The sequence below is a fragment of the Piliocolobus tephrosceles genome, chromosome 7 (genome assembly GCF_002776525.5).
Source record: "Piliocolobus tephrosceles isolate RC106 chromosome 7, ASM277652v3, whole genome shotgun sequence".
In the NCBI taxonomy this organism is placed as follows: Eukaryota; Metazoa; Chordata; class Mammalia; order Primates; family Cercopithecidae; genus Piliocolobus; species Piliocolobus tephrosceles.
Genome location: NC_045440.1, coordinates 20,695,728 through 20,720,435, shown reverse-complemented (window position 1 = coordinate 20,720,435; position 24,708 = coordinate 20,695,728). Strand labels below are relative to the sequence as shown.

At 38.5% G+C, this 24,708-nt stretch overlaps 1 protein-coding gene and 1 pseudogene across 2 annotated transcripts in view; both read right to left on the bottom strand.

The window, feature by feature from the left end:
- The window catches only part of PPP3CC (protein phosphatase 3 catalytic subunit gamma), a 105,442-nt gene that overhangs the window by 38,491 nt on the left and 42,243 nt on the right, over positions 1-24,708 (bottom strand). For both annotated transcript variants that reach the window (XM_023216688.1, XM_023216689.1), the window contains exon 4: positions 7,694-7,805. In XM_023216688.1, coding sequence (XP_023072456.1) covers positions 7,694-7,805 — 112 coding nt within the window. The remainder of the gene's footprint in view (positions 1-7,693; positions 7,806-24,708) is intronic.
- LOC111545686 lies at positions 12,399-14,067 on the bottom strand (annotated as a pseudogene).

Genomic DNA, 24,708 nt, shown 5'->3' with positions numbered 1-24,708 from the left:
GTTGCAGTGAGCCGAGATTGTGCCACTGCACTCCAGCCTGGATGACAAAGCGAGACTCTGCCTCAAAAAAAAAAAAAAAAAAAAAACCAGATTCGTGGAAATAAGAAATTCATTTACTTTAGTAGAAACTTTGACCCAGAGCTATGAGCTTAAACCTACAGCATTTATGGAATAATATAAACACGAGGTTCCTTCGAAGAAAATAAACAAATAAATACATAAAAATAGGCTGGGCATGAGGGCTCAAGCCTGTAGTCCCAGCTACTCAGGAGTCTGAGATGTAGGGACCACTTGAGCCTGGGAGGTTCAGGCTGTAGTGAGCTATGATTTCACCAGTGTGCTACAACCTGGGCAACAGAGCAAGACCCTGTGGAAAGGAGAGGAGGGGAGGGGAGGGGAGGGGAGGGGAGGGGAAAGGAGGGGAGGGGAGGGGACAAGGGAAGGGAGAAGGGAAGGGAGAAGGGAAGGGAAAAGGGAAGGGAAAAAGGAAGGGAAAAGGGAAGAAAAGGAAAAGACAAAACAAGACAGACACTATGCTTCTTGCTTTCTAAGTAGATAACAATGAAGCAATACTTTTGCGAAAACACATGATATGTCAAAAATTAACTGTTAGGGGCTAGGCATGGTGGCTCACACCTGTAATCTCAGCATGTTGGGAGGCCAAGGCAGGAGGATCGTTTGAGAAGTTCAAGATCAGCCTTCGCAACATAAGCGAGACTCAGTCTCTACAAAAAAATTTAAAAATTAGCCAGGCATGGTGGCGTACACCTACAGTCCCAGCTACTCGGGAGGCTGAGGCAAGAGAATCACTTAAGTCGGGGAGTTCAAAGTTGAAGTGAGCTATGATTACACAATTGTACTCGAGCCTGGACAACAGAATGAGACCCTGTCTCTTAAAAAAATAAATTTTGTTTAACTGTTAGACAAAAAATAAATGTTTGAGGTGATGGATATTGCAGTTACCCTGACTTAATAATTATACATTGTACACATACAGTAAAAATATCACATGTACCTAAAAAATAGGTACAACTATTACATATCAGTTTTTTAAAAAAGGAAAAAAAGCAGTATACTTTTCCATAAAGAAAGGAATATTTTTTAAAAATCTCTGCATTATACAGCAATTTAAGATTGATACAAGAAAAGCCTTCACCCACTTCCCCCTTAAAAACATGAACAAGATTACAGCTGCACAATCTGAAACTAAGCATCCCTTACTAATTATAAGATGCTAATTCTTGAAGCCACAGTGGCCACTGAAGAGAGATCAGCTTATCAGTAAAAACACCCATGCACAGCAACACACATGCTCTCTCCTTATACAGGAATAAAATTTTAAACTTATACTTGAATTTGTGTGCTTGTTCCAAGATTTATTTACATTTCAGATGCAGCATTATAATAAAAAAAGGACTATCTTGGTAGACAGGAAAAAAAGAAAGCCATCAGGTTTAACTACAGTTAAATCATGTGAAAAGCAAATAAAAACCTGAGATAAGAAATTACGGGCAAAAGGAGACACTTAAAATGTTTCCAGGACCTATTGTTCCAGCTTCTAAAAATAGTCTGAACCATTTATACCTGTCAAAAAAATCCCTGATGTTATCATTACACATTGCATCCCTGTATCAAAATATTTCATGTATCCCATAAATACATACACCTACTATATACCCATAAAAATTAAAAATTAAAAAACAATTCTGAAAAGACAGAAGAATAATTAAGAAAAATGTCACCTAAAAAAACCTCTGAAATTTAATTCAAAACAAAGGCAGTCACAGGGAGCTTTCTTCACTACGTATCCACTCCTAATTAATAAAATTAGCTGACTTTTATCAAGCATTATATTCCAGGGCATTTGTTAACTGCTATATGCATTATTTAATGTTCCCAGGTAAGAAATGAAGGTGTTAAAGAATACCCCAATGTTTGATTTAGAAAAATAATATAAAATAAAATATTTCTAATTTTTGTATTTGGTGAATTGGTTCCCAAAGGATAGTAGAAGCTTCCTGGCCGAGTGCGGTGGCTCAAGCCTGTAATCCCAGCACTTTGGGAGGCCGAGACGGGCGGATCACGAGGTCAGGAGATCGAGACCATCCTGGCAAACACGGTGAAACCCCGTCTCTACTAAAAAAAATACAAAAAACTAGCCGGGCGAGGTGGTGGGCGCCTGTAGTCCCAGCTACTCGGGAGGCTGAGGCAGGAGAATGGCGTGAACCCGGGAGGCGGAGCTTGCAGTGAGCTGAGATCCGGCCACTGCACTCCAGCCTGGGCGACAGAGCGAGACTCCGTCTCAAAAAAAAAAAAAAAAGAAGCTTCCTAAAGACTCCAGAGCCGTCATTCTTAACCAACAGCACACAGCTGAACTACCTCGGGTGCTTACAAAGCTTTTCAAATGCTTGGGCCCCAACTGGGTAATTTTTAAATTACCAACTTGAAAAATAATAATAATTATAAAAGTAGTACACAGTGGTAGTAAAAAATAACTCAAACAATACTAGAGAGGATATAAAATTAAAAGTAAGTTATGCATGATGGCATGCACTTATAGTCCCAGCTATTTAGGAGGCTAAGGCTGGAGGATTGCATGAGTTTGAGACTAGCCTGGGCAACATGTCAACACAACATCTCAAAAACAACAACAACAACAACAACAACTTAAGTCCTCCTAGCCCAACCTCCCACTGTTAATGATTTCTTCTGTACATTATATATTTTTAATTTACAAAGGAGATAACCATTTACATGCTCTGCAAATGGCTTATAAAATAGCATCTCTCCATATCAGTACATATTATGGGTCTATCTTGGTCTGTCTTTCTTTTGTTTTTGGAGACAGAGACTTGCTCTATCATCCAGGCTGGAATGTGGTGATCATAGCTCACTGCAGCCTTGAATTACTGGGCTCATGCAATCCTCCTGCCTCAGCCTCCCAAGTAGCTATAACTATAGGCACATGCCACCCACCACACTCAGCTACTTTTTAAATTTTTTGTAGAAAGAGTCTTACTATGTTGCCCAGGTTAGTCTCAAACTGCTGGGCTCAAGCAATGCCCCCATCTCAGCCTCCCAAAGTGTGGGCATAAGCCACTGCACCTGGCCACCTTGGTCTTTCAATAGCTGCCTAGCATTCCATTGTTAAAAGGCATATTATTCATCACTGTCTTGTCGACATTGAGATTATCTTTTTGTTGTTGTTGTTAAAATTAACATTGCAGTGAACATCCTTAAGCATCCATATCTTACTGTCTTTTTGTGAGTATATTTGTGTGGTAGATGAATTCTAAAATGACCTGAATTGACCTACATCTTTGTATGTATAATCCACTCCTCTTTTAGTGGATGAAAACTGTAAGTATGATGAGACTCCCATTATTTTGTCCCATTACATGGCAAAAGAAAGACTATCTTGGGAGGGCCTGATCTAATCAGGTGAACATTTATTTATTTATTTACTTATTTATTTTTAGGGACAGGGTCTCTATCACTCAGGCTAGAATGCAGTGGCACAATCAGCTCACTGTAATCTCAAACACCTACGCTCAATCTATCCTTCAGTCTCAGCTTCTTAAATGGCTGGGACTACAGGCTTGCACCACCATGCAGGCTGACTGAATTTTAAGTTTTTAATTTTCTTTTTGGTAGAGAGGAGGTCTCACTATGTTGCTCAGGCTAGTCTTGAACTCCTGGCCTCAAGTGATCCTCTCCCCTTTGGCCTCCCAAAGTGCTGAAATTACAGGCATGAGCCACCATGCTTGACCTAAGATGAGCCTTTTAAAAACAGGGTGAGGGTTTCTTTCCAGCTAGCTAATCACAGAAGAGAAGGTCAGAGAGATGCATTCAGGGCGGCCTGGAAAAAAGCAAACATTCATATTGCAAACTACCACTGGAGGCTACATGTTATGGAACTGCAAGCAATATCCAGAAGCTGAGAGTCATCCCTGGTCAACAGCTAACAAGACAACAGGGACCTTAATCCTACAGTTACAAGGACTGCCAACAAGTGACCTTGGATAAAGACCCTAAGCCCCAGGTGAGAACTGAAACCCTGGAAACACCTTGATTTCAGTGAGATTCTATACAGAGAGTCTAGCCACACTGTGGCCCGGACTTCTGACCTACAATAACTATGAGATAATAAATGTGTTCTTTTAAGCCACTAAATTTGTGATAATTTTTTATGCATTCAAAAAGTAATACAATCTGCATAATAAATTCCTACAAATGAAATTGCCAGATCAAGGGGATATGCACTTAAAATTTATATATATATTACAAAATTGCTCTTCAAATACTTCACACCTTTGTTGTTGTTGTTGAGACAGAGTCTCACTCTGTCTCCCAGGCTGGAGGGTAGTGGTGATCATGGCTCACTATAGCCTCAAACTCCTGAGCTCAGGTGATCCTCCCACCGCAATCAGCCTCCTGAGTAGCTAGGACTATAGGTGAGTACCTCCATACACAGCTAATTTTTTGTGTTTTTTTTTTTTTTTTTTTTTTTGTAGAGATGGGGTTTCAACATGTTGACCAGGCTGGTCTTGAACTCTTGGGCTCAAGTGATCCACTCACCTCAGCCTCCAAAAGTACTGGGATTATAGGCATGAGCCACCATGCTCAGCCTACACCAATTTAAACATCCACCAACAGTCGATTTAAAACTTCCCGGTAATTATCTGCTGATTTAAAGTGTTTATTCCAGTAAGTCACCAAGGGCTGGAAGGATCTGTATCTTGCCCTCTTGTAGCTGACTTTTTTGACAGAGGGACTTTTCAAAAAGTGATTATCCTCTAAAATTTATCTTAATAACAAAGACCTTTTCTTTGAGGATCTACTAGGAGAGACGTTGTCATTACAACTGCCATCTCCAATGTAAGAAGCTACTGGTAGTGAGAACTCGTATGAGCGTATGAAACACTATAAATAGCAATCTACCTGTCAGTAAATGGATCTGTGGCAGATGAATAAACTCTGAGTCTCTGAAAACAAATGTAAAAGTTTTTTTAACTTGGAAAATTATTTTTGGAATAAAAGTTTAAATAGTTTATAATAGATTCTTCTAAGATAATAATCTGCAGAAAAATCTGAATAAGATACAAAATGAAATCCATGATCAAAATATCAACCATACGAACACTAAAGTATATTTATATATTCAGGATTCATTAAAAGGGGTAAATTGGCCGGGCGTGGTGGCTCAAGCCTGTAATCCCAGCATTTTGGGAGGCCAAGATGGGCGGATCACGAGGTCAGGAGATCGAGACCATCCTGTCTAACACGGTGAAATTTCGTCTCTACTAAAAATACAAAAACTAGCCGGGCGAGGTGGCTGGCGCCTGTAGTCCCAGCTACTCGGGAGGCTGAGGCAGGAGAATGGCGTAAACCCGGGAGGCGGAGCTTGCAGTGAGCTGAGATCCGGCCACTGCACTCCAGCTTGGGCGACAGAGTGAGACTCCGCCTCAAAAAAGAAAAAAAAAAAGGGGGGGTAGATTTTAGAGCCAGATGGGACCCAAGAGATTTAGTTTAGCTTATTTTATAGAGAATATATGCTAATATTTTAGAAGTCAAAACAGGTAAAATTTTGCTTTTGTTTATTTCAGTACTTTCATCACAAAAATAAAAAAAAATTTTAGTGTATAACCCAATATACATATTTTCTGGAAGACTACTTTAGAGTATGTCAAAAGTCTTTAAAATGTGCGTGCCCTCTAACCCAGAAATTCTTTTTTGAGAGTTTGTTCTGAAGATACAGATCATAGATGCTCATTCATTCAAATGAACTCAATCAGTATTTATTAAGCAACTTCGATGAGCAACTAATACTGTTGTGCGTGTTGGGGAAAACAACAGTGAACAAAATGTATCCCTGCTGGCAGGAAGCTTACGTTCTGGTGGCAGAGAAAGACAGTCAACAAATAAATATACATAAATCTCAGGTGTTGATAAACACTATGAAAAGAAACAGGGTATGAGGGTAAAATCATGAGATTATGATTTAAAAAGCAACCAGAGGAGAAAATCTCAGAAGAAATGACATGAATGAAACAGAATGTATGTCTTATAAGCAGATAGAGATCTGGGAAAAGAAGAACTAAAAATGCAAATGCTCTGGGGCAGGATCTCCCAAACATCCCCAACATAGTCAGCATCATACTGTGTGTCAGTGAGCAGCCAATTATGAGTACTAGATGCTAGTCAAGGAAATCTATGAATTTGTTTTTCTGAGACAGCATCTCACTGTATTGCCAAGGCTAGTCTAAAACTCCTGGGCTGAAGGGATGGTCTAGCCTCAGCTTCCCACTGTGTTTTTTTTTAAATCAGCAAGTAATGTTTTGACTTTCAAAATAATTCTACTTTTTTTTTTTTTTGAGTCAGAGTCTCACTCTGTTGCCCAGGCTGGAGTGCAGTGGCAGGATCTCAGCTCACCACAACCTCTGTCTCCCGGATTCAAGTCATTTTCCTGCCTCAGCTTCCTGAGTAGCTGGGATTACAGGCGCACACCACCACACCCGGCTAATTTTTGTATTTTGAGTAGAGACAGGGGTTTCACCATGTTGGTCAGGCTGGTCTTGAACTCCTGACCTTGTGATCCACCTACCTCAGTCTCCCAAAGTGCTGGGATTACAGGCATAAGCCATCGCGCCCGGCCAATAATTCTACTTTTATATTAAACTTATTTTTACTATTACAATAGTACTTACAGTTAGAAACAACCTAACTATCCTATGATTGTTAGTAAATTAGCTACATATATGATTGTGCATTTGTAAGATGGAATACTTTAAAAAAATTAAAATAACACTTACAAGCCATGTTGTCAAAAATATTCAATGATATGGAAAAAATGCTATTACATTAGGTGAAACAGAAATGTATTAAACACTACATATGAGCCCAATTTTATTTTAAAAATATATACAGATAGATATATATATATATACCTGAACTATTTCATAATAATGAAAAAGAATGGAAAACCATATTTCAAATAGTGTGATAACACTGATTACTTCTAAGTGGCATGATTACTGACACTTTTTTTTTTTGAGACGGAATCTTGCTTTGTCGCCCAGGCTGGAGTAGAGTGGCATGATCTCGGCTCACTGCAACCTGATTATGGACACTTTTTTTCTTTTTTTTTTGAGACAGAGTCTTGCTCTGTCGCCCAGGCTGGAGTGCAGTGGCAGGATCTCAGGTCACTGCAAGCTCCGCCCCTGGGTTTATGCCATTCTCCTGCCTCAGCCTCCCAAGTAGCTGGGACTACAGGCACCCGCCACCTCGCCCGGCTAGATTTTTGTATTTTTTAGTAGAGACAGGGTTTCACCGTGTTAGCCAGGATGGTCTCGATCTCCTGACCTCGTGATCCGCCCATCACGGCCTCCCAAAGTGGGGGATTACAGGCTTGAGCCACCGCGCCCGGCCTTGTTTATGGACACTTTTATCTTCTTTAGACTTCTCTATGCTTTCCAAATATCCCAAATTAATTATTTTTTAAACAAGAGGGAACCCAAAAGTTATATTCAAAATAAATGCCTTAGAAGATAGAGTCTTAGTTCTTCGCAGGTGAAAAAAATAACAACAGGACAGGAAGCATTTGAATTCCATTAGTTATTTTTCTTTATGTTTGATTTACTTGGGACAGGTTAAAGGGTAACTAATAAAGTTCTAGAGGAGTGATTATACTTACATTCCTGTTTGAAGGTGAAATAGTCTGTAAGATGCCTGCATTCATGATTTCCCCGAAGCAGGAACAATGTTTTGGGATGATTAATCTTTAAACTCCATAAATACAGCACACACTATAAGACAGAAAAAATTTTCTTTGTGACCATTATAATGCATAAACACAATTTATATAATTCAAATGACTTGCTGTAATGACATATATCATTGTTATTCCAAAACTGAAAAATGAAACCTTTTGAATGTGATATACCTTCTGCCCTAGAATTTGACAAGAGTATAGAGTAGCTTTCACAGAAATCTCTCTCTAATCTCTGTTCTCATGTTCTAAATATCTAGAACTATCTCAGAAAGCCACTCACACATATATTAGTCCTAAAACCTGTATTTTATTTAATTCTGAAACACTAAAGGCATTTCCACTAAGACCAGGAACAAGGCAAGAATATTTACTATCTCTGCTACTGTTCAAAACTGGTGTAAGGGTATTAGCCAATTGAGTTACACCTCAATTAGAGGGTTAAGAATGGGTAAAAAATAAAACTATCTCTATTTGCAGATATAACCCCCAAAAATCAATAAAACTAACTCAAATAATAAAATAATTCAGTAAAGTAGCAGGATATAAAATTAACATACAAAATCAACAGCTGTGGGGCACAGCGGCATGCATATGGTTCCAGCTACTCAGGAGGCTAAGGCAGGTGGCTCACTTCAGCCCAGGAGTTCAAGGCCAACCTGGGCAACATTGGGAGACTCCATCTCAAAAAAAAAAAAAATAGGGCCAGGCGCAGTGGCTCATACCTGTAATCTCAGCACTTTGGGGGGCCGAGGTGGGCAGATCACCTGAGGTTGGGAGTTCAAGACTACCCTGACCAACATGGAGAAACCCTGTCTCTCCTAAAAATACAAAATTAGCCGGGCATGGTGGCACATGCCTGTAATCTCAGCTACTCAGGAGGCTGAAGCACGAGAATTGCTTGAACCTGGGAGGCGGAGGTTGCCACAAGCCGAGATCACGCCACTGCACTCCAGTCTGGGCAATAAGAGCAAAACTCTGTCTCAAAACAAACAAACAAAAATAGACCTTTTATACAGAAACAATCAACAGAACATCATGGTAGAAAAATCCCCATTTGTAACAGCAACAAAGAGGCCTAAAGACACAGGAATAAATTTAACAAGAAATGTGCAAAATCCATACAAGGAAAAAATTTAAATGTCCCTATAGGACATAAAAGTAGACATGAAATAATGGAAAGACATTCCTTGTTCTTGGACAGAATGAATCAACATGAAAAGATTACAGTTCTCGGCCAGGCACAGTGGCTTATGCCTGTAATCCTAGCACTTTTGGAGGCCAAAGTGGGCAGATCAACTGAGGTCAGGAGTTCGAGAACAGCCCGGCCAAGATGGTGAAACCCCGTCTCTACTAAAAATACAAAAATTAGCCAGGCGTAGTGGCGAGTGCCTGTAATCCCAGCTACCTGGGAGGTTGAGGCAGGAGAATCACTGGAACATGGGAGGCAGAGGTTGCAGTGAGCCAAGATCACGCCACTGCATTCCAGCCTGGGTGACAGTGAGATTCTGTCTCAAAAAAAAAAAAAAAAAGATTACAGTTCTCCCTAATTTAAGTCATTGAAATTTCAAGAAAAATACAAACAAGCTATTTTATGGAGTTAGACAAGTTGACACTAAAATTAACATGGAAAAATGAACATGCAAGAAAGAATAGCCAGGAAAACGCTAAAAAGAGACACTATGAGGGCAGACTAGCCCTACCAGATGTTAAAACATACAAACGTCTATAATCAAAACAGTGGTACTGGCCTTATGTAGATAAATATACCAGTGGAATTTTATACTACAGATACAGTATAAAAGTACCTATAAAAACATGGTAAATAATAAAGGTGGCATCTCAAATCACAGTAATAATGATGAACTTTTAAATAAATGGCTCTGGGTCAGGTGGCTGCCATTTAAAAAAAAAAGATAAAGTTAGATCCACATCTTACACAATGTACAATAAACAACAAAAGGATGAGCAATCTAAATGTAAAAAGATAAAACCACACAAGTTCTAGAAGAAAACATGAGTGAGTTCTTAAGCCCAGTGTAGGTCAAAATTGATGTAGGTAAGAACTGTGTAACCAATGACTAAAAATCCAGACACAATAAAATAAAAGATGGGTAAACTTGACCACACAAAAATGAAAATAGGCCAGGTGCGGTGGCTCACACCTGCAATCCCAGCACTTTGGGAGGCTGAGGCAGGCAGATAACCTGAGGTCAGGAGTTTGAGACCAGCCTGGCCAACATGGTGAAATCTCATCTCTACTAAACATACAAAAATTTGCTGGGCATGGTGACAGGTGCCTGTAATCCCAGCTACTCGGGAGGCTGAGGCAGGAGAATCGCTTGAACCTGGGAGGTAGAGGTTGCAGTAAGCTGAGATCACGCCATTGCACTCCAGCCTGGGCGACAGAGCAAAACTCCATCCCCAAAATAATAATAAAAATAATAATAATAATATAATTTGCATAGTAAAAAAACAATTTGGCCAAACTGACAAAACTACACATTCATTTAACTTTTGACCCACTTCTAGGAATCTACCCTGAAGATACACTTCCAACAATATGAAAATAAATATGCACAAGGCTGTAGCATGTGTGTAATAGTAAAATATTAGGAACAACCTAAATGACCATGCACAGGAGAGAGGCTAAGCTATGATATGCTCAAACAATAAAGCACAAGGATGAGGAAGATCTCTATAAACTGATTTAGAGTGATTTCCAGGATACATTTTTAGATGAAAAAAGCAAAGTATGGCTGGGCATAATGGCTCACAAATGCAATCCCAGTGCTTTAGTAGGCCAAGGTAGGAGGATAGCTTGAGGCCAGGAGTTTAAGACCAACCTGGGCAATACAGCAAGACCCCATCTCTACAAAACATTTAAAAATTAGCCAGATATGGTGGTCACATGCCTGTAGTCCCAGCTATTTAGGAGGCTGAGGCAGGAGGATCCCTTGAGGCAAGGAGTTTGAGGCTATAATGAGCTATGATCATGATCATGCCACTGCACTCTAACCTGGGTGACACAGTGAGACTCTGTCTCCTAAAAAAAAGTACAAGAGTAGCTATAGTATGCCACCTTCTATATAATAAAGAAGACATATGAAATTCATATGTATGTATCTCCTTTGTACATAAAAAATGCAGGAAAGATAAACCCAAAAACTAAAGAGATTGGTTACCTATAGCAGGTATTCAGGCACTTAATAGACTACGAAAAGAATACTTGTTTAAAGCATAAGAGCTAAAACAAGAAGGGAGAGTGTGGCCTTGTTTAGTCTGAGGTGGCAACATGTGCGTTGGGAGACTCAAAGTAGTAGATCACTCTCCACATGTCTACCAGTGACTACAAAAGCACTGTATTGATTTTGAGGTTACAAATAAATTTTAGCAAGGAGGCATAGGCATATTTGCAGATACAGAACCCATGAATGATGATAATCAATTGTATATACCAATTATGAAATATTCTGTATATATTTCACAGCCTCAAAACACAAGCAAAAATTGAGAGGCTAAAATGCTTTGGCAGTGTCCCCACCCAAATCTCAACTTGAATGGTAGCTACCAGAATTCCCACACCCAGGGGACAGTAACTGAATCACGGGGGCTGGTCTTTCCTGTGCTATTCTTGTAATAGTGAAAAAGTCTCATGAGATCTGATGGGTTTATCAGGGGTTTCCACTTCTGCTTCTTCTTCATTCTTGCCACCACCATGTAAGGAAGTACCTTTTGCCTTTTGCCTCCTGCCATGATTCTGAGGCCTCCCCAGCCATGTGGATCTGTTAAGTCCAATTAAACCTCTTTTTGTTCCCAATTTTGGGCATGTCTTTATCAGCAGCATGAAAAAGAACTAATACAGAGGACTATGTTGAGAAACAAATAAATCAATATAGTCATGCACCACGTAATGCTGTTACAGTCAACAACACACCACATACAGGACAATGGTCCCATAAAATTAAAATGGAACTGAAAAATTCCCACATCCTAGTGATGTAGCCATCATAATGTCTACATGCAGGCATTACATGTTTGTGGTGATGCTGATGTAAAAAAACCTACTGCACTGCCAGTTGTATAAAAGTATAGCACATACAATTATGTATAGTACATAATACCTAATGATAAATTTACTGGTTTGTGTATTTACTATACTATACTTTTTATAATTATTTTCAAGTTTGTTTCTTCTATTTATAAAAGAAAAAGGCTCATTGTAAAACATCCCCAGGCAGGTCTTTCAGGAGGGATTCTAGCAGAAGGCACTGTTATAGGACATGACAGCTCCATGACTGTTACTGCCCCTGAAGGCCTTCTAGTGGGACAAGATGTGGAGGTGAAAGACAGTGATACTGATGACTCTGATCCTCTATAGGCCTAGGCGTGCATGCACGTGTGTGTGTGTGGTGTGTGTGTGTGTGTCTTCATTCTTACCAAAAAATTTTAAAAGTAAAACAATTTTTTAATAAAGTTTACAGAATAAGAATATAAGTAAAAAATATTTTTGTACAGCTGCATAAGTCTTAGGCCTTCACATTCACTCATAATACCACTTGTAAGCTAAGTGGTATTACAAAAGAGTCAAAAACTGTAAAAAAATTTTTTTTTAAATTTTTGGGGGGTATACTAGGCAAAGAACTTTATTAACCTTCATTTCAAACTTGATTCCCAGGCTTCTTCGGCTTAATTAGCTGCAAAGAATGAATTGTGCATAAGCAAAAACTGAAAAGAGCTGCAGTGTCCAAGGGCTTGAGCTTAAAAATATTAGAGATCTAGATTTTATCAGATCCATAAACAAAAATTTCTTAAAAAGCACTCATAATATAAAATAGCAGCTCCCAGTAACTTCTTCAAGTTTTATCTTCAGAAGTTGACTCAATTCAGTTTGCCTCATGCTTGGAAGCCTCATCAAAATTCTCCACAAGATCTGGAACTTCATAATTGTCATCCTTTCCAGTAGCAAGGGGTGCTTTTCCATCCACAGACTGTTTGGGCAGAGCTTCAGCCAGTCTCCTTAAACTAGTCAGACAGTCTGCACCAAGCTGGCTTAAGATGCTGGGGAGCATTTCCATCAGCTGCTTTGTCTCAGCATGGCCTGTACTGGTGAAAATGTTTGCTGGCATCTCTGTTGTTAAAGTGGATCACTGTTCCTTGGTTTGTAAACATATTCACCTCTTCAATACCAGAGATACTGTTTACCCCTAACTTCTTTAAGGAGAACTCAAGTTTTTTATCATCTGCTGTGGCTGTTCTATGAACCACCTTCTTTCTGCAAGCCATTCCTTTCCCACCAATGCGCACTTGTGCCTGCAGTTTGGCGAGTTTTTCCTGGCTCATAATTGTTTCTTTCATCTTCTCTCAGCAGATAAGGGGCCACGCGGGGAGCTAGGGTTGGTGCTTAGGGGGTCTCGGGTGGACCAGCTGAGATTAGGTGCACACACACGGGGTACGCAAGATGGCAGCTCAAAATTAAAAATCTTATAAAGTAAAAACTTACAGTAAGCTAAGGCTAATTCATTATTGAAGAAAGAAAAATACTTTTCAATAAATTTAGTGCAGTGTAAGTGTACAGTGTTTATAAAGTATCCAGTAGTATACAACAATGTCTTAGGACTTCACATTCACTCATCATTCACTGATTCACCCAGAGCAACTTCCAGTCCCGTACAATTCATTCACGATAAGTACTTTATACAGGTATTCCATTTTTTATCTTTTATTTTTTTTTTACTATATCTTTTCTATGTCTAGATATGTTTAGACACACAATACTTACCCTTGTGTTACAATTGCTTACAGTATTCAGCACAGTAACATGCTGTACAGGTTTGTAGCCTGGGAGCAACAGGCTATATATACCATGTAGCCTAGGTGTGTAGCAGGCCACACCATCTAGGTTTATGTAGGTACACTGTATGATGATTTCACAACAGCAAAATCAGCACCCATTTCTCAGAATGTACCCTCCTTATTAAGCGATGCATGACACTGTAATTGTGGTTGGAAATTTTGACACAATGCTGAAAGTAACTGATAGTGCAAGCAGACAAAAATAGTCAAAGTTATAAAGAATAGCTCAACAAGTAGAGAATACACATTCTTTCCAAGTATATATGAGACAATCACAAAAATCTACTCTGTACTATACCACAAGGAATCTCAATAAATTTCAAAGAATGAATAGTATTCCAATCATGTTCTTTAATCAAATTACATTAAATCAATAATCAGTAACAAAATACTAGCTCTAAAAAAATCCTACATGACTGTAAAGAAAAAACATACTACTTCATTAAGAAAATTCTTAAAATATAAAATACTGAATGACAATGAAAGCAATACATATCCAAATCTGTGGGCCTCAGATAAAGCAACACTTAAAGGGCAATGTATAGTGACAAGTACACTATTTTTTCATTAGATTTTCAAATATGCTAGTATACATTTAACTTATCTCTGAAAGGTCATATAAGAAACTCCTGAGAGTGACTGCAAGAGCTGAATGGCTGGCATATGAGATGCTTAATTTTATTAGTAATTAGAGAAACATTAATTAAAACAGTAGAACACTACTTTATACCCATTATATTGGCAAGTATTATTATATGAGATAAAATCATATTCTGGAAGGAGGGATGTGAGGAAATAGGAATTCTTCAGTGCTACTGGTAGGAATAGAGACTTGCACAGCCATTCTGAAGAGCCAGTTGGCAATCAATGCTCAGTTCAAGTATGAATGCACACACCCTTTCTCCTGGCAATCCCATTTTGTTCATAAACCCTATAGACATTAAATCATGGTAGATTTATATGAAGGTGTTCATCATAGCAGTGTTCATTTTAGAAAGAAATTGGAGTTAAACTAGGTGTCCACCAAGCAGAACAGAGAACTAAAGTGTCACAGATAAATACTATGAAATTCTATACAACAGGCAGAAAGCAATCAACCAGAGGCACATATACTAGTAACCTGGGTACATCTTAAAAACACAGTGGTAAGTGAAAAAAGTCAACAGTATAAATAGCACTACAAAGTGGTTCTCAAAGTATAGTCACATTCATCTCAAAGTGTGATAAAGAGCATCACCTGGGAACCCGATAGAATACAGATTGCCAGTTTCCACCCCAGGCCTGATGAATCAGAAACAGGGTCAGGGCCCTGCAACCTGTGTTTGCACAAGCCTTCCAGGTAATAATGATGTATGGTAACATTTCAGGACTACTGGACAGCATCATATCATTTATGTAAAATTAAAATATTTTATCTGTAAAAGTTCTATATATTAAAAAATTAATATATTAGACATATTGGCTGGATGTGGCAGCTCATGCCTGTAATCCCAGCACTTTGGGAGGCTGAGGTAGGTGGATCACGAGGTCAGGAGATCGAGACCATCCTGGTTAACATGGTGAAACCCCATCCCTACTAAAAATACAAAAAAAATTGCTGGGTATGGTAGCATGTGCCTGTAATCCCAGTTACTGGGGAGGCTGAGGCAGGAGAATTGTTTGAACCTGGGAGGTGGAGGTTGTAGTGAGCCGAGATCATGCCACTGTACTCCAGCCTGGAAGACAGAGCAAGACTCTGTCTCAAATTAATGAATATATATATTTATTTATTATATATGTATATATTTATTATATGTATATAATATATATAACATATGTTTATTATATATATATGCTGTCCCTCTCACTAGAAAATACAGTAAAGGACTATGCTTGTGCATCTCCATGTTAGCTCCCCAGAATCTAACACAGGCACTGTTGACAATCTGAGAATCATTCATTCATATATGTATTAGATGTATTCTGAAGCATATATTAAATATAGGAGAAGCATGTGTTTACTGGGGAGAGAGAGTAGGGAACTCAGAGATCATAGATAAGGACAAAAAGAATAAAACAAAAAAGAAGGACTTTGCAAAGACTGGTGAGAAATGTGCCATGACCTGAGGAGCTCGATCAATTCAGCTGAGACTTTCCCACCTCCTCAAAAAGGAAAGACTTCAAAATCCTGAATCCAAATGTTTCTCAGTATGCCTAATCTAATCACTGACATCTCTCACCCATATTACTAGATTAAATCCTCACTGGTCTCCCTGCACCTGCTTTTGGGCGCCAAAAGTCGACTGACCTTATAACAGCTGAAGTAATTGTTTTAAAACATAAATGTGAATACGTCACTCCCCTGCTCAAAAAAAAAAAAAAAAAATTCCTCCAACAACTTCCTAGCACATTCAGAATAAAACCCAAATACATTGACATGGTTTACTAGTCCTGACATCATCTATCTGTCCAACTCTCTGCATCTCTTCCATCTCTCCCTTACTCACTATTCTGTCTAGCCTCGACAGCCTCATTTCTACACATGGACTGCCCTAGACTTGCTTCTGCCTGTGAGCTTTCACACTGGTTGTATCCTCTGCCTGGAATGTAGTTCCCTTGATCTATGCACAGCTTGTTCCTGCAGGTCATTCTGTTCAAAAATTGCCTCCTCAAAAGATCCTACCCTGACCACTCCAAGTTAGCTGCTCCTGTCCTGCTTTAGCCCCTTCCTCTGATTTGGTTCTCATGGATGGTAAACAAATACATGATGCAGTCCCTGTCACCAGAAAATACAGTAAAGGACTTTGCTTGTGCATCTCCATGTTAGATCCCCAGAATCTAACACAGGCACTGTTGATAACCTGAGAATCATTCATTCTTCGTTGTTTAGGAGTCTCCTACACATTGCAGGGTATTTTGTATCCCTGAAGCCTATTTATCAAATGCCAAAAGAAACTTTTAATCATTGTGACAAACAATTTAAACATCATTGTATGTAATTATGAATGCATCTAAAGCATAGGTTCTCAAAAATGGAATTGTTGCATTAAAGCATATACACATTTTCAAACAGACATTGCAAAATAATCATAAAGCTTAAACATATAAACATATGTAAATAAATAACCTTATGTGGCTTTATTCTTTTGAGGGGTTAAATTTCATTACCAAGATACCAATTTTCACAAAATATTCCAAGGAAAAGTTATATTAAATCAATATACAAATTTAGAATGCACTTTATCTTTTCTATACCTACATTTCCCAACCTACATTTCCCAACCAAGAACAAAATATATCTTTTGATTTATTTGGGTATACATTTGTGCCTTCTAATTCACCTTTTTGAGGTAATGAAATATATAAAGGCACAATCCACCCATAGTACAATGTCATTTGGTGATGTGCTTCTTGGCCTCTAATTTCAAGTTTTATTTCCTTATTTTATGTATCAGGACACAACTGTACAATTGTCTTGTACAGTTCAATTACAAGGTCATGATTTTCAAGAGATCTGTTCAACCACTCAATTATTTTTTCACTTCTATGTGAGCAGAATTTTTACTCTGCCTCCAGAATCATTTCTGTATGTCAATGCCTATTCATCAATTGGTCATCTAATAACATTTATATCACCTGGTCATCTGATAACATTTTTCTCTTTGGTGGCTTCTGTGCATTTAATACAATATATCTTTGCTGAAAACGTTCCCTTTAATCTTTTCTTTTCTCACAAAATCAATTAAAGAAAACTCAAATTTGGCTTCCCCTCTCACAGAGGAAGAGGAAGCACTTTGTTTTTATTTTTATTCTCTTTAGACGGAGTCTCACTCGGTCACCTGGGCCAGAATGCAGGGGGCATGATCTAGGCTCACTGCAACCTCTACCACCAGGGTTCATGCGATTCTCCTGCCTCAGCCTCCCAAGTAGCTGGGACTACAGGCATGCATCACCACATGTGGTTAATTTTTTGTATTTTTAGTAGAGACGGGGTTTCACCACATCGCCCAGGCTGGTCTCGAACTCCTCACCTCAGATGACCCACCCTCCTTGGCCTCCCAAAGTGCTAGGATTACTGGCGTGAGCCACTGTGCCCAGTCAGCACTTTGTAATAGGTACAAATGAAGAGGGAACATCAAAAGGCTCAAAGAAAAAAAAAAACCTTACTATTCTGTTTTATCAGCGACAGAAGTCTTAAAAATGATCTACTCTTTCATCCAGTTACTTCATGTGTGAGAATCTGATCTAAGTATCTGAAATGCCATCACGGATATATTCAAAAAGATGTTAACTTCAGCAATGTGCAGAATGGAAATAACTGGAAAACAACCTTGTACCATTTAAATACAAGTGATAACCAAATCCAACTCGCTGTTGTGTAAAATTTTTAAATATCTCATAAAACACGAAGTCTGGGCCCGGCACGGTGGCTCATGCTTGTAATTCCAGCACTCTGGGAGGCTGAGGCAGGCAAATCTCCTGAGGTCAGGAGTTTGAAACTAGCCTGGCCAACATGGTGAAACCCCGTCTCTACTAAAAATACAAAAATTAGCCAGGCGTGGTGGTGGGTGCCTGTAATCCCAGCTACTCGGGAGGCTGAGGCAGGAGGATCACTTGAACCTGGGAGGCAGAGGTTGCAATGAGCCGAGATGGTGCCCCACTGCACTCCAGCCTGGGCGACAGAGTGAGTGAAACTCTGTCTCAAAAAAAAAAAACATCAAGTCTGGAGATGAGATGTCCAGGTTTGGTGTACTAGTTCAACATCTTCACCAAGAAACCAAGCCCTCTGTATCTCAGTGATCTGCGATTGACAGGTCTGCTTTTTCCTCCTTAGTCATGTCTCCTCCTCATAGTTACAGCATGGCTGCTACAGTACACACATCCACATATGAAGTGACATGGTGGAAAGGGGGTCTAAAAGCTTCGACCTTGCAATAGTCTTTTCATCAAGAAAGAGTGTTTCCAAAAGCAAGCAAACAAACAAAAACCCAGCTGAGTTCCTTTTATTTATTACTGGTTAAAAGAAAATCCAGTGTTTACCCCTAGACCAGTCATGAGTGACAGGAAATTGATTGTCTAGTTCAGACCAACCAGAATTCATTCCCTGGAGATGGGATAAGGGCCTTCCTTCCCTGAAATCAAAGGTTCTCCCTGCAACCCGAATCTCATTTATCTGAATAAAATAGAGATATTGTTTGTAGGGAAGATGGAGGGAAAATGTACGCAATAGCATGACCTGCTATAAACCTATTTTTCCAACAGTAGAGGAATGGTGAAATAAATTAAGGTATTTATATCATTAACTACTGTGAAAGTTGATCATATGAACTGGGTTATTCCTGTCATACCCAACTAAAACAAAGTCAAGAGGGCAGAGGCGGGGGGGAAGCACTCAGGACATATAACACAGCCCCAAAAATGTAATTCTTTGCAAAAACCATGTCTGCTGAAACTGCCTGCTATTACTGGAAACCAGTTTTATCTAATGGCTACTGAAATGATCTGCTGAAATTCTAAGGCTAATTTTACCCACGGCCATCACTCACCACTCAGAACTGGCAAGCCCTCCAGAATCTTACTAGTGTCGATGAACTTTCTCAAAGAGCAGTATATAACATTTCTCTTTTTCATAAAACCTCTAACCTTCTCTTTGTTCTTCAGACATACCATTCTGTCTGCATGCATGCCCTAAACTGCAATTCTTTCTTCACGAATAAAACATCTTAATTTCAGAGATTCATCTCCATGTTTCATTTGACTTTGATATACTTGGTCAAGTATAAGTCTAAGGCTGACTCATCTCAGAGAATATCAGCAGCCATTGGAACTATAGTATGAGGTAGCCACACTCTGAAAGCCACCCCCTCCCCTACCAGCTTCTGCAAGCTGCCTCTTTTTCCCTTAGTGAGTCATTCTTGGACTGAACTCCCGATTTTGGTTGAGTTCTGTTTTATCTGGGATTTGGATGGGATGGTGTCTTTCCCCTTCCAGTCTGCTCTGGCTGAGAGATCTCCTATTAAGAGAGACTCTTCCTCCTTGTAGACCCTGACTGTGGGGTCTCAGGGAAGGGATTTTTCCCTTTGGGTTGAGGCCTTGGGATCTCTCTTTTTTCTTTCAGTTGGAGAAGGCTTCTTATCGTCCTTCTTGGTAAGTGGGTACTTTATTTTCCCATCTGTGCTTGCATTTATTTGGCCTTTCCAAATTCAGTGCTTACATTTAATTGGTTTTTGTGTATTTGGGATTAAACCAGAGCACCCACAATAAAATGGGCTCTCAAAATTCAAAGGCATGCCAAGATATTTTCTGGGATTCCAGCTGGTAACATGTTCAAACATTATAAGGATCATTCAAACAGTCTGTTGTTCTTTAAACTAAAAGACCACAGTTATAAAACAATCACAGCAAATAAGATATGCATATCTCATTGATATTTTAAGGCTAAAAAAAAGGATTCAGGACTCAAAGAATGACTTCCTAAAAAAATACTCCCATCAAAGCTAGCTGAAACAATTTCCTCTCTAGAGCTTTCCCCTCCGCTCTGCCTCCTCTCATCTTTTTCTAAACTAAACTCTCTTTTTTCAAAACTCTTTGGCTATTCTGGCATACTGACCATTTAGTAAAACAATTAAAACCGGCAGATATTAAAGAAAATCATTTTGACCTTCATGCTGTTTCCTTTGCAAAAATGAAATTCCCATGTAAAGACAGCCTGCCCATAGTAAAAGGAATGGCAACACTTTTATCTTCAAGGATAAAGAATTGAGACCAAGAAAATATTGAACAGATCTTGTTAGAAGATAATTCAGTCATATTTCCACAATTAACTATTCTGTGTTGAATCCAGTTTATTGGTAACTGACTCAAACTATGTTACTCAAAATTTAGTTCACAACCCTTATAATATTGCCAGTTTTAAAAAAGAACATTAAGTTTGGCCTTATTCCATTTTCTCAGAAAGATAATCTGGATCCAACTGTTTTTTATAAATTGGTGAGTGTTTTACTATCTCATGAACAAAACTCTAAAACAAAAGCCATAAGAATTTATTTATAAGTATGTATATCTGTGTAGATATGCTTATATTATATATATACTATGTTCTATGCTGTGTCTACATAATAAAATCTGATGTAGTCAGCCAGAAATCCCTATAAACTTTATTCTGATTGGTTTAAATAAATGTGTGCTCATATAAAATATACAGTAATTAACCCAAATGTTTTTTCAGTTCTTGTGACTTAAGTACATAATTGTTTTTAAAATTGTTGATAAAAGCTGGCTGTGGTGGCACATGCCTGTAATTCTAGCACTTTGGGAGGCTGAGGTTGGAGGGTATCCTGAAGCCAGAAGTTCAAGGCCAGCCTGAACAACACAGTGAGACCCATCTCCAAAAAAAATTAAAAAAAAAAAATTAGCCAAGTGTGGCAGCACACACCTGTAATCCTAGCTAATTGGGGTGGCTGAGGCAGAAGGACTGCTTGAACCCAGGAGCTCAGGGTTATAGTGAGCTATGATTGCACCACTACACTCCAGTCTAGGTGACAGAGCAAGACCCTGTTTCTTAAATTTTTTTTTTTTAATTATAAGATAGGCATAAAAATGTGTTCTTTACTGAGAAATAATTTTGTATGATAAAGAATCTTATGTGGCAAATTTTTGTCCTAAAATAAAATGGTTATTTAAGAAAGGAAATACAGGACAAAGCAGAAAGTCCAAGCATGTCATTAATGGTCTGAGTGACCATTAATAGAAACAACAGATTCTGGAGAGGATGTGGAGAAACAGGAACGCTTTTACCCTGTTGGTGGGAGTGTAAATTAGTTCAACCGCAGTGGAAGATAGTGTGGCGATTCCTCAAGGATTAAAACCAGAAATACCATTTGACCCAGTAATGGAATTACTGGGTATATACCCAAAGGATTATAAATCATTCTACTATAAAGACACATGCACACGTATGTCTATTGCAGCACTATTCACAATAGTAAAGACTTGGAACCAACCCAAATGCCCATCAATGATAGACTGGATAAAGAAAATGTGGCACATATACACCATGGAATACTATGCAGCCATAAAAAATGATGAGTTCATGTCCTTTGCAGGGACATGGATGAAGTTGGAAACCATCATTCTCAACAAACTAACACAGGAACAGAAAACCAAACACCACATGTTCTCACTCATAAGTGGGAGCTCAACAATGAGAACACAGGGAGGGGAACATCATACACCGGGGCCTGTCGGTAGATGCGGGGCTGGGGAGGGATAGCATTAGGAGAAATACCTAACGTAGATGACAGGTTGATGGATGCAGCAAACCACCACGGCACATGTACACCTATGTAACAAACCTGCATGTTCTGTACATGTATCCCAGAATCTAAAGTATTAAAAAAAAAAAAAAAGGAAACAAAACTTTTACATTTCATCAAGATAATTTCTGTGTTGCCCTTATTAGGTATTTTATTACTTAGGAAAACTAAGCTTTAAGGAAGTTAAAGTTTTTACATCCATGTAACTTTATTACTTTGGAAATCTTCTGATTATCACTGGCTGAATGAATATTATTATTATTATTATTATTATTATTATTATTATTATTATTATTATTTATTTTTCTTGAGACGGAGTTTGGCTCTTGTTGCCCAGGCTGCAGTGCAGTGGTGTGATCTTGGCTCACTGCAACCTCTGCCTCCCAGGTTCAAGTGATTCTCCTGCCTCAGCCTCCCAAGTAGCTAGAATTACAGGCACCTGCCACCATGCCCGACTACTTTTTTGTATTTTTAGTACAGACGGGGTTTCACCATGTTGGCCAAGCTGGACTCAAACACCTGACCTCAGGTGATCCACCTGCCTCGGCCTCCCAAAGTATGGGATTACAGGCATGAGCCACTGCACACAGCTAAATGACCATTATTTTATAGTGACCTGTGTGATTCTGTTTTGATCAGATGTTCTGAGCCTTTTGACATCTTTGACAAACGTCCCCAAAATCAAACCCTCAATTAAGTCTTTTTTTGTTTTTTATTTTTGTAGAGAAAAGGTCTTGCTCAGGCTGGTCTTTAACTCTAGACACAAGTTAGCCTCCTATCTAGGCCTCCCAAAGAACTGGGACTACAGGCTTAAGCCAATGTAAGGTACTTTGGACCTAAAATTAACTTTGGGGCTGGCTGCAGTGGCTCACACCTGTAATCCTGGCACTTTGGGAGGCTGAGGGAGGTGGATCACCTGAGATCAGGAGTTCGAGACCAGCCTGGTCAATATGGTGAAACCCCATCTCTATTAAAAATACAAATATTAGCTGGGCATGGTGGTGGGGGGCTGTAATCCCAGCTACCCAGGAGGCTGAAGCAGGAGAATCACTTGAACCTGGGAGGTGGAGGTTGCAGTGAGCTGAGATTGCACCACTGCACTCCAGCCTGGGTGACAGAGCAAGACTCTATCTCAAAAAAATTAAATTAAATTAAATTAACTTCGGGATTTTCCAGTTCAACCCCTGGAAAGCCTCAAAAGATCTATATCTCTCATCTTACAGAGATATGAAATGATCAGGCTTATTTAGTAAATTATATAAGAAACTTAAACGGTAAGTGATATTAGATCTTCTTTTAGTTGCATTTATGGGTATGTTGTTAATATAAATGTTTCAAAAATTGTGTAATTCATAAAAGTCTAATATGTTTTCAGTCTTAACTCTGATTATTGTATCCTAAAATGCTATCTATAATAGAAATAACAAAATTCCTTATCAATTGTAAACTTTCATCAGATTTTTAACCATGGCTGCTCTAAGCTTTTGTCATTCACAGTTACTATTTTGTCTCTAAAAACATGCACAGTCAGATTCATGGAAAAGACTTCAACAAGTATTCTTAAATATAGGTTGCTGATAACATTAACAGCAATAGGCTAAATAAAAATTTCCACAATTCTAATAAACTGACGGAATCATGAAACTACTAATGGAGATCAAGCAGAATATAAATTGATTACATGAGATTAAGTAAAACTTGTCAGCTCTCCCAAACCTTACTAGTGCCAATGAACTTTCTCAAACAGCAATACATAACATTTTTCTTTCTCATAAAACCTAACCCTCTCTTTTTTTCAGACATACCAAAGACCGCTCACTCTGTGTGTATGCCCCAAACTGCATTTTTTTCTTTTCTTTTCTTTTTTTTTTTTTTTGTGAGACAGAGTCTCGCTCAGTCACCCAGGCTGGAGTGCAGTGGGGTGATCTGGGCTCACTGTAACCTCCACCTCCTAGGCTCAAGCCATTCTCCCGCCTCAGCCTCCCAAGTAGCTGGGATTACAGACGCCTGCCACCACACCTGGCTAATTTTTGTATTTTTAGTAGAGACGAGGTTTCATTATATTGGCCAGGCTGGTCTTTTTTCTTCCCAGAAAAAATGTTTTAATTTCAGAGATTTGTCTCTATTTTATTTGACTTTGACACTACACTTCTGGAGAAATCTTAACAATACAGAAAAACGCTTTCCATATAATCTTGAGTAGAAAAAGAAGATCAGAAAAGGAACATACAAAATGCCCTCAATTTTCTTAAAAATAAAATGTATACAAATGCAAAAGAAGAAAAAAGGCTGTAAGAAAATATAATAAAACATTAACAGTGACTACCTCTGATTTGTAGAAAGCTTTTGTTTCCTAGATTCTGCATTTCCCACTTTTTCTATTAAAAAATAAATTATTTATAACAAAAAATTTTAATAAGAATTCCATGACCTTATTTTCATCTATTAAACAAAAACATCACACTCATGGTTATCAAAAATATTGATTAAAAAATTATTTTTCAAGTGTATACTTGCAACATGTTAGAGTAAGCTATAGCCTATACAGGCTTATAATCTTAGTGGTTTATAAAAAGTGACTTCCAATGAACACTAGATAGATGTCATACTTCAGTTTTAACACTGGTATAAAATGTCATTGTCACCTTAAAAGTTTTGATTCATTAATCTCTAAAGTTATTGCAGAAAAAACCCTTTAAGTTAGCAAACATGCAATTAACAGGATAAAGCTAAATACAAACTATGATTTATTAACATTCATTCATTCAACAAATATTAACTGTGTGCCTA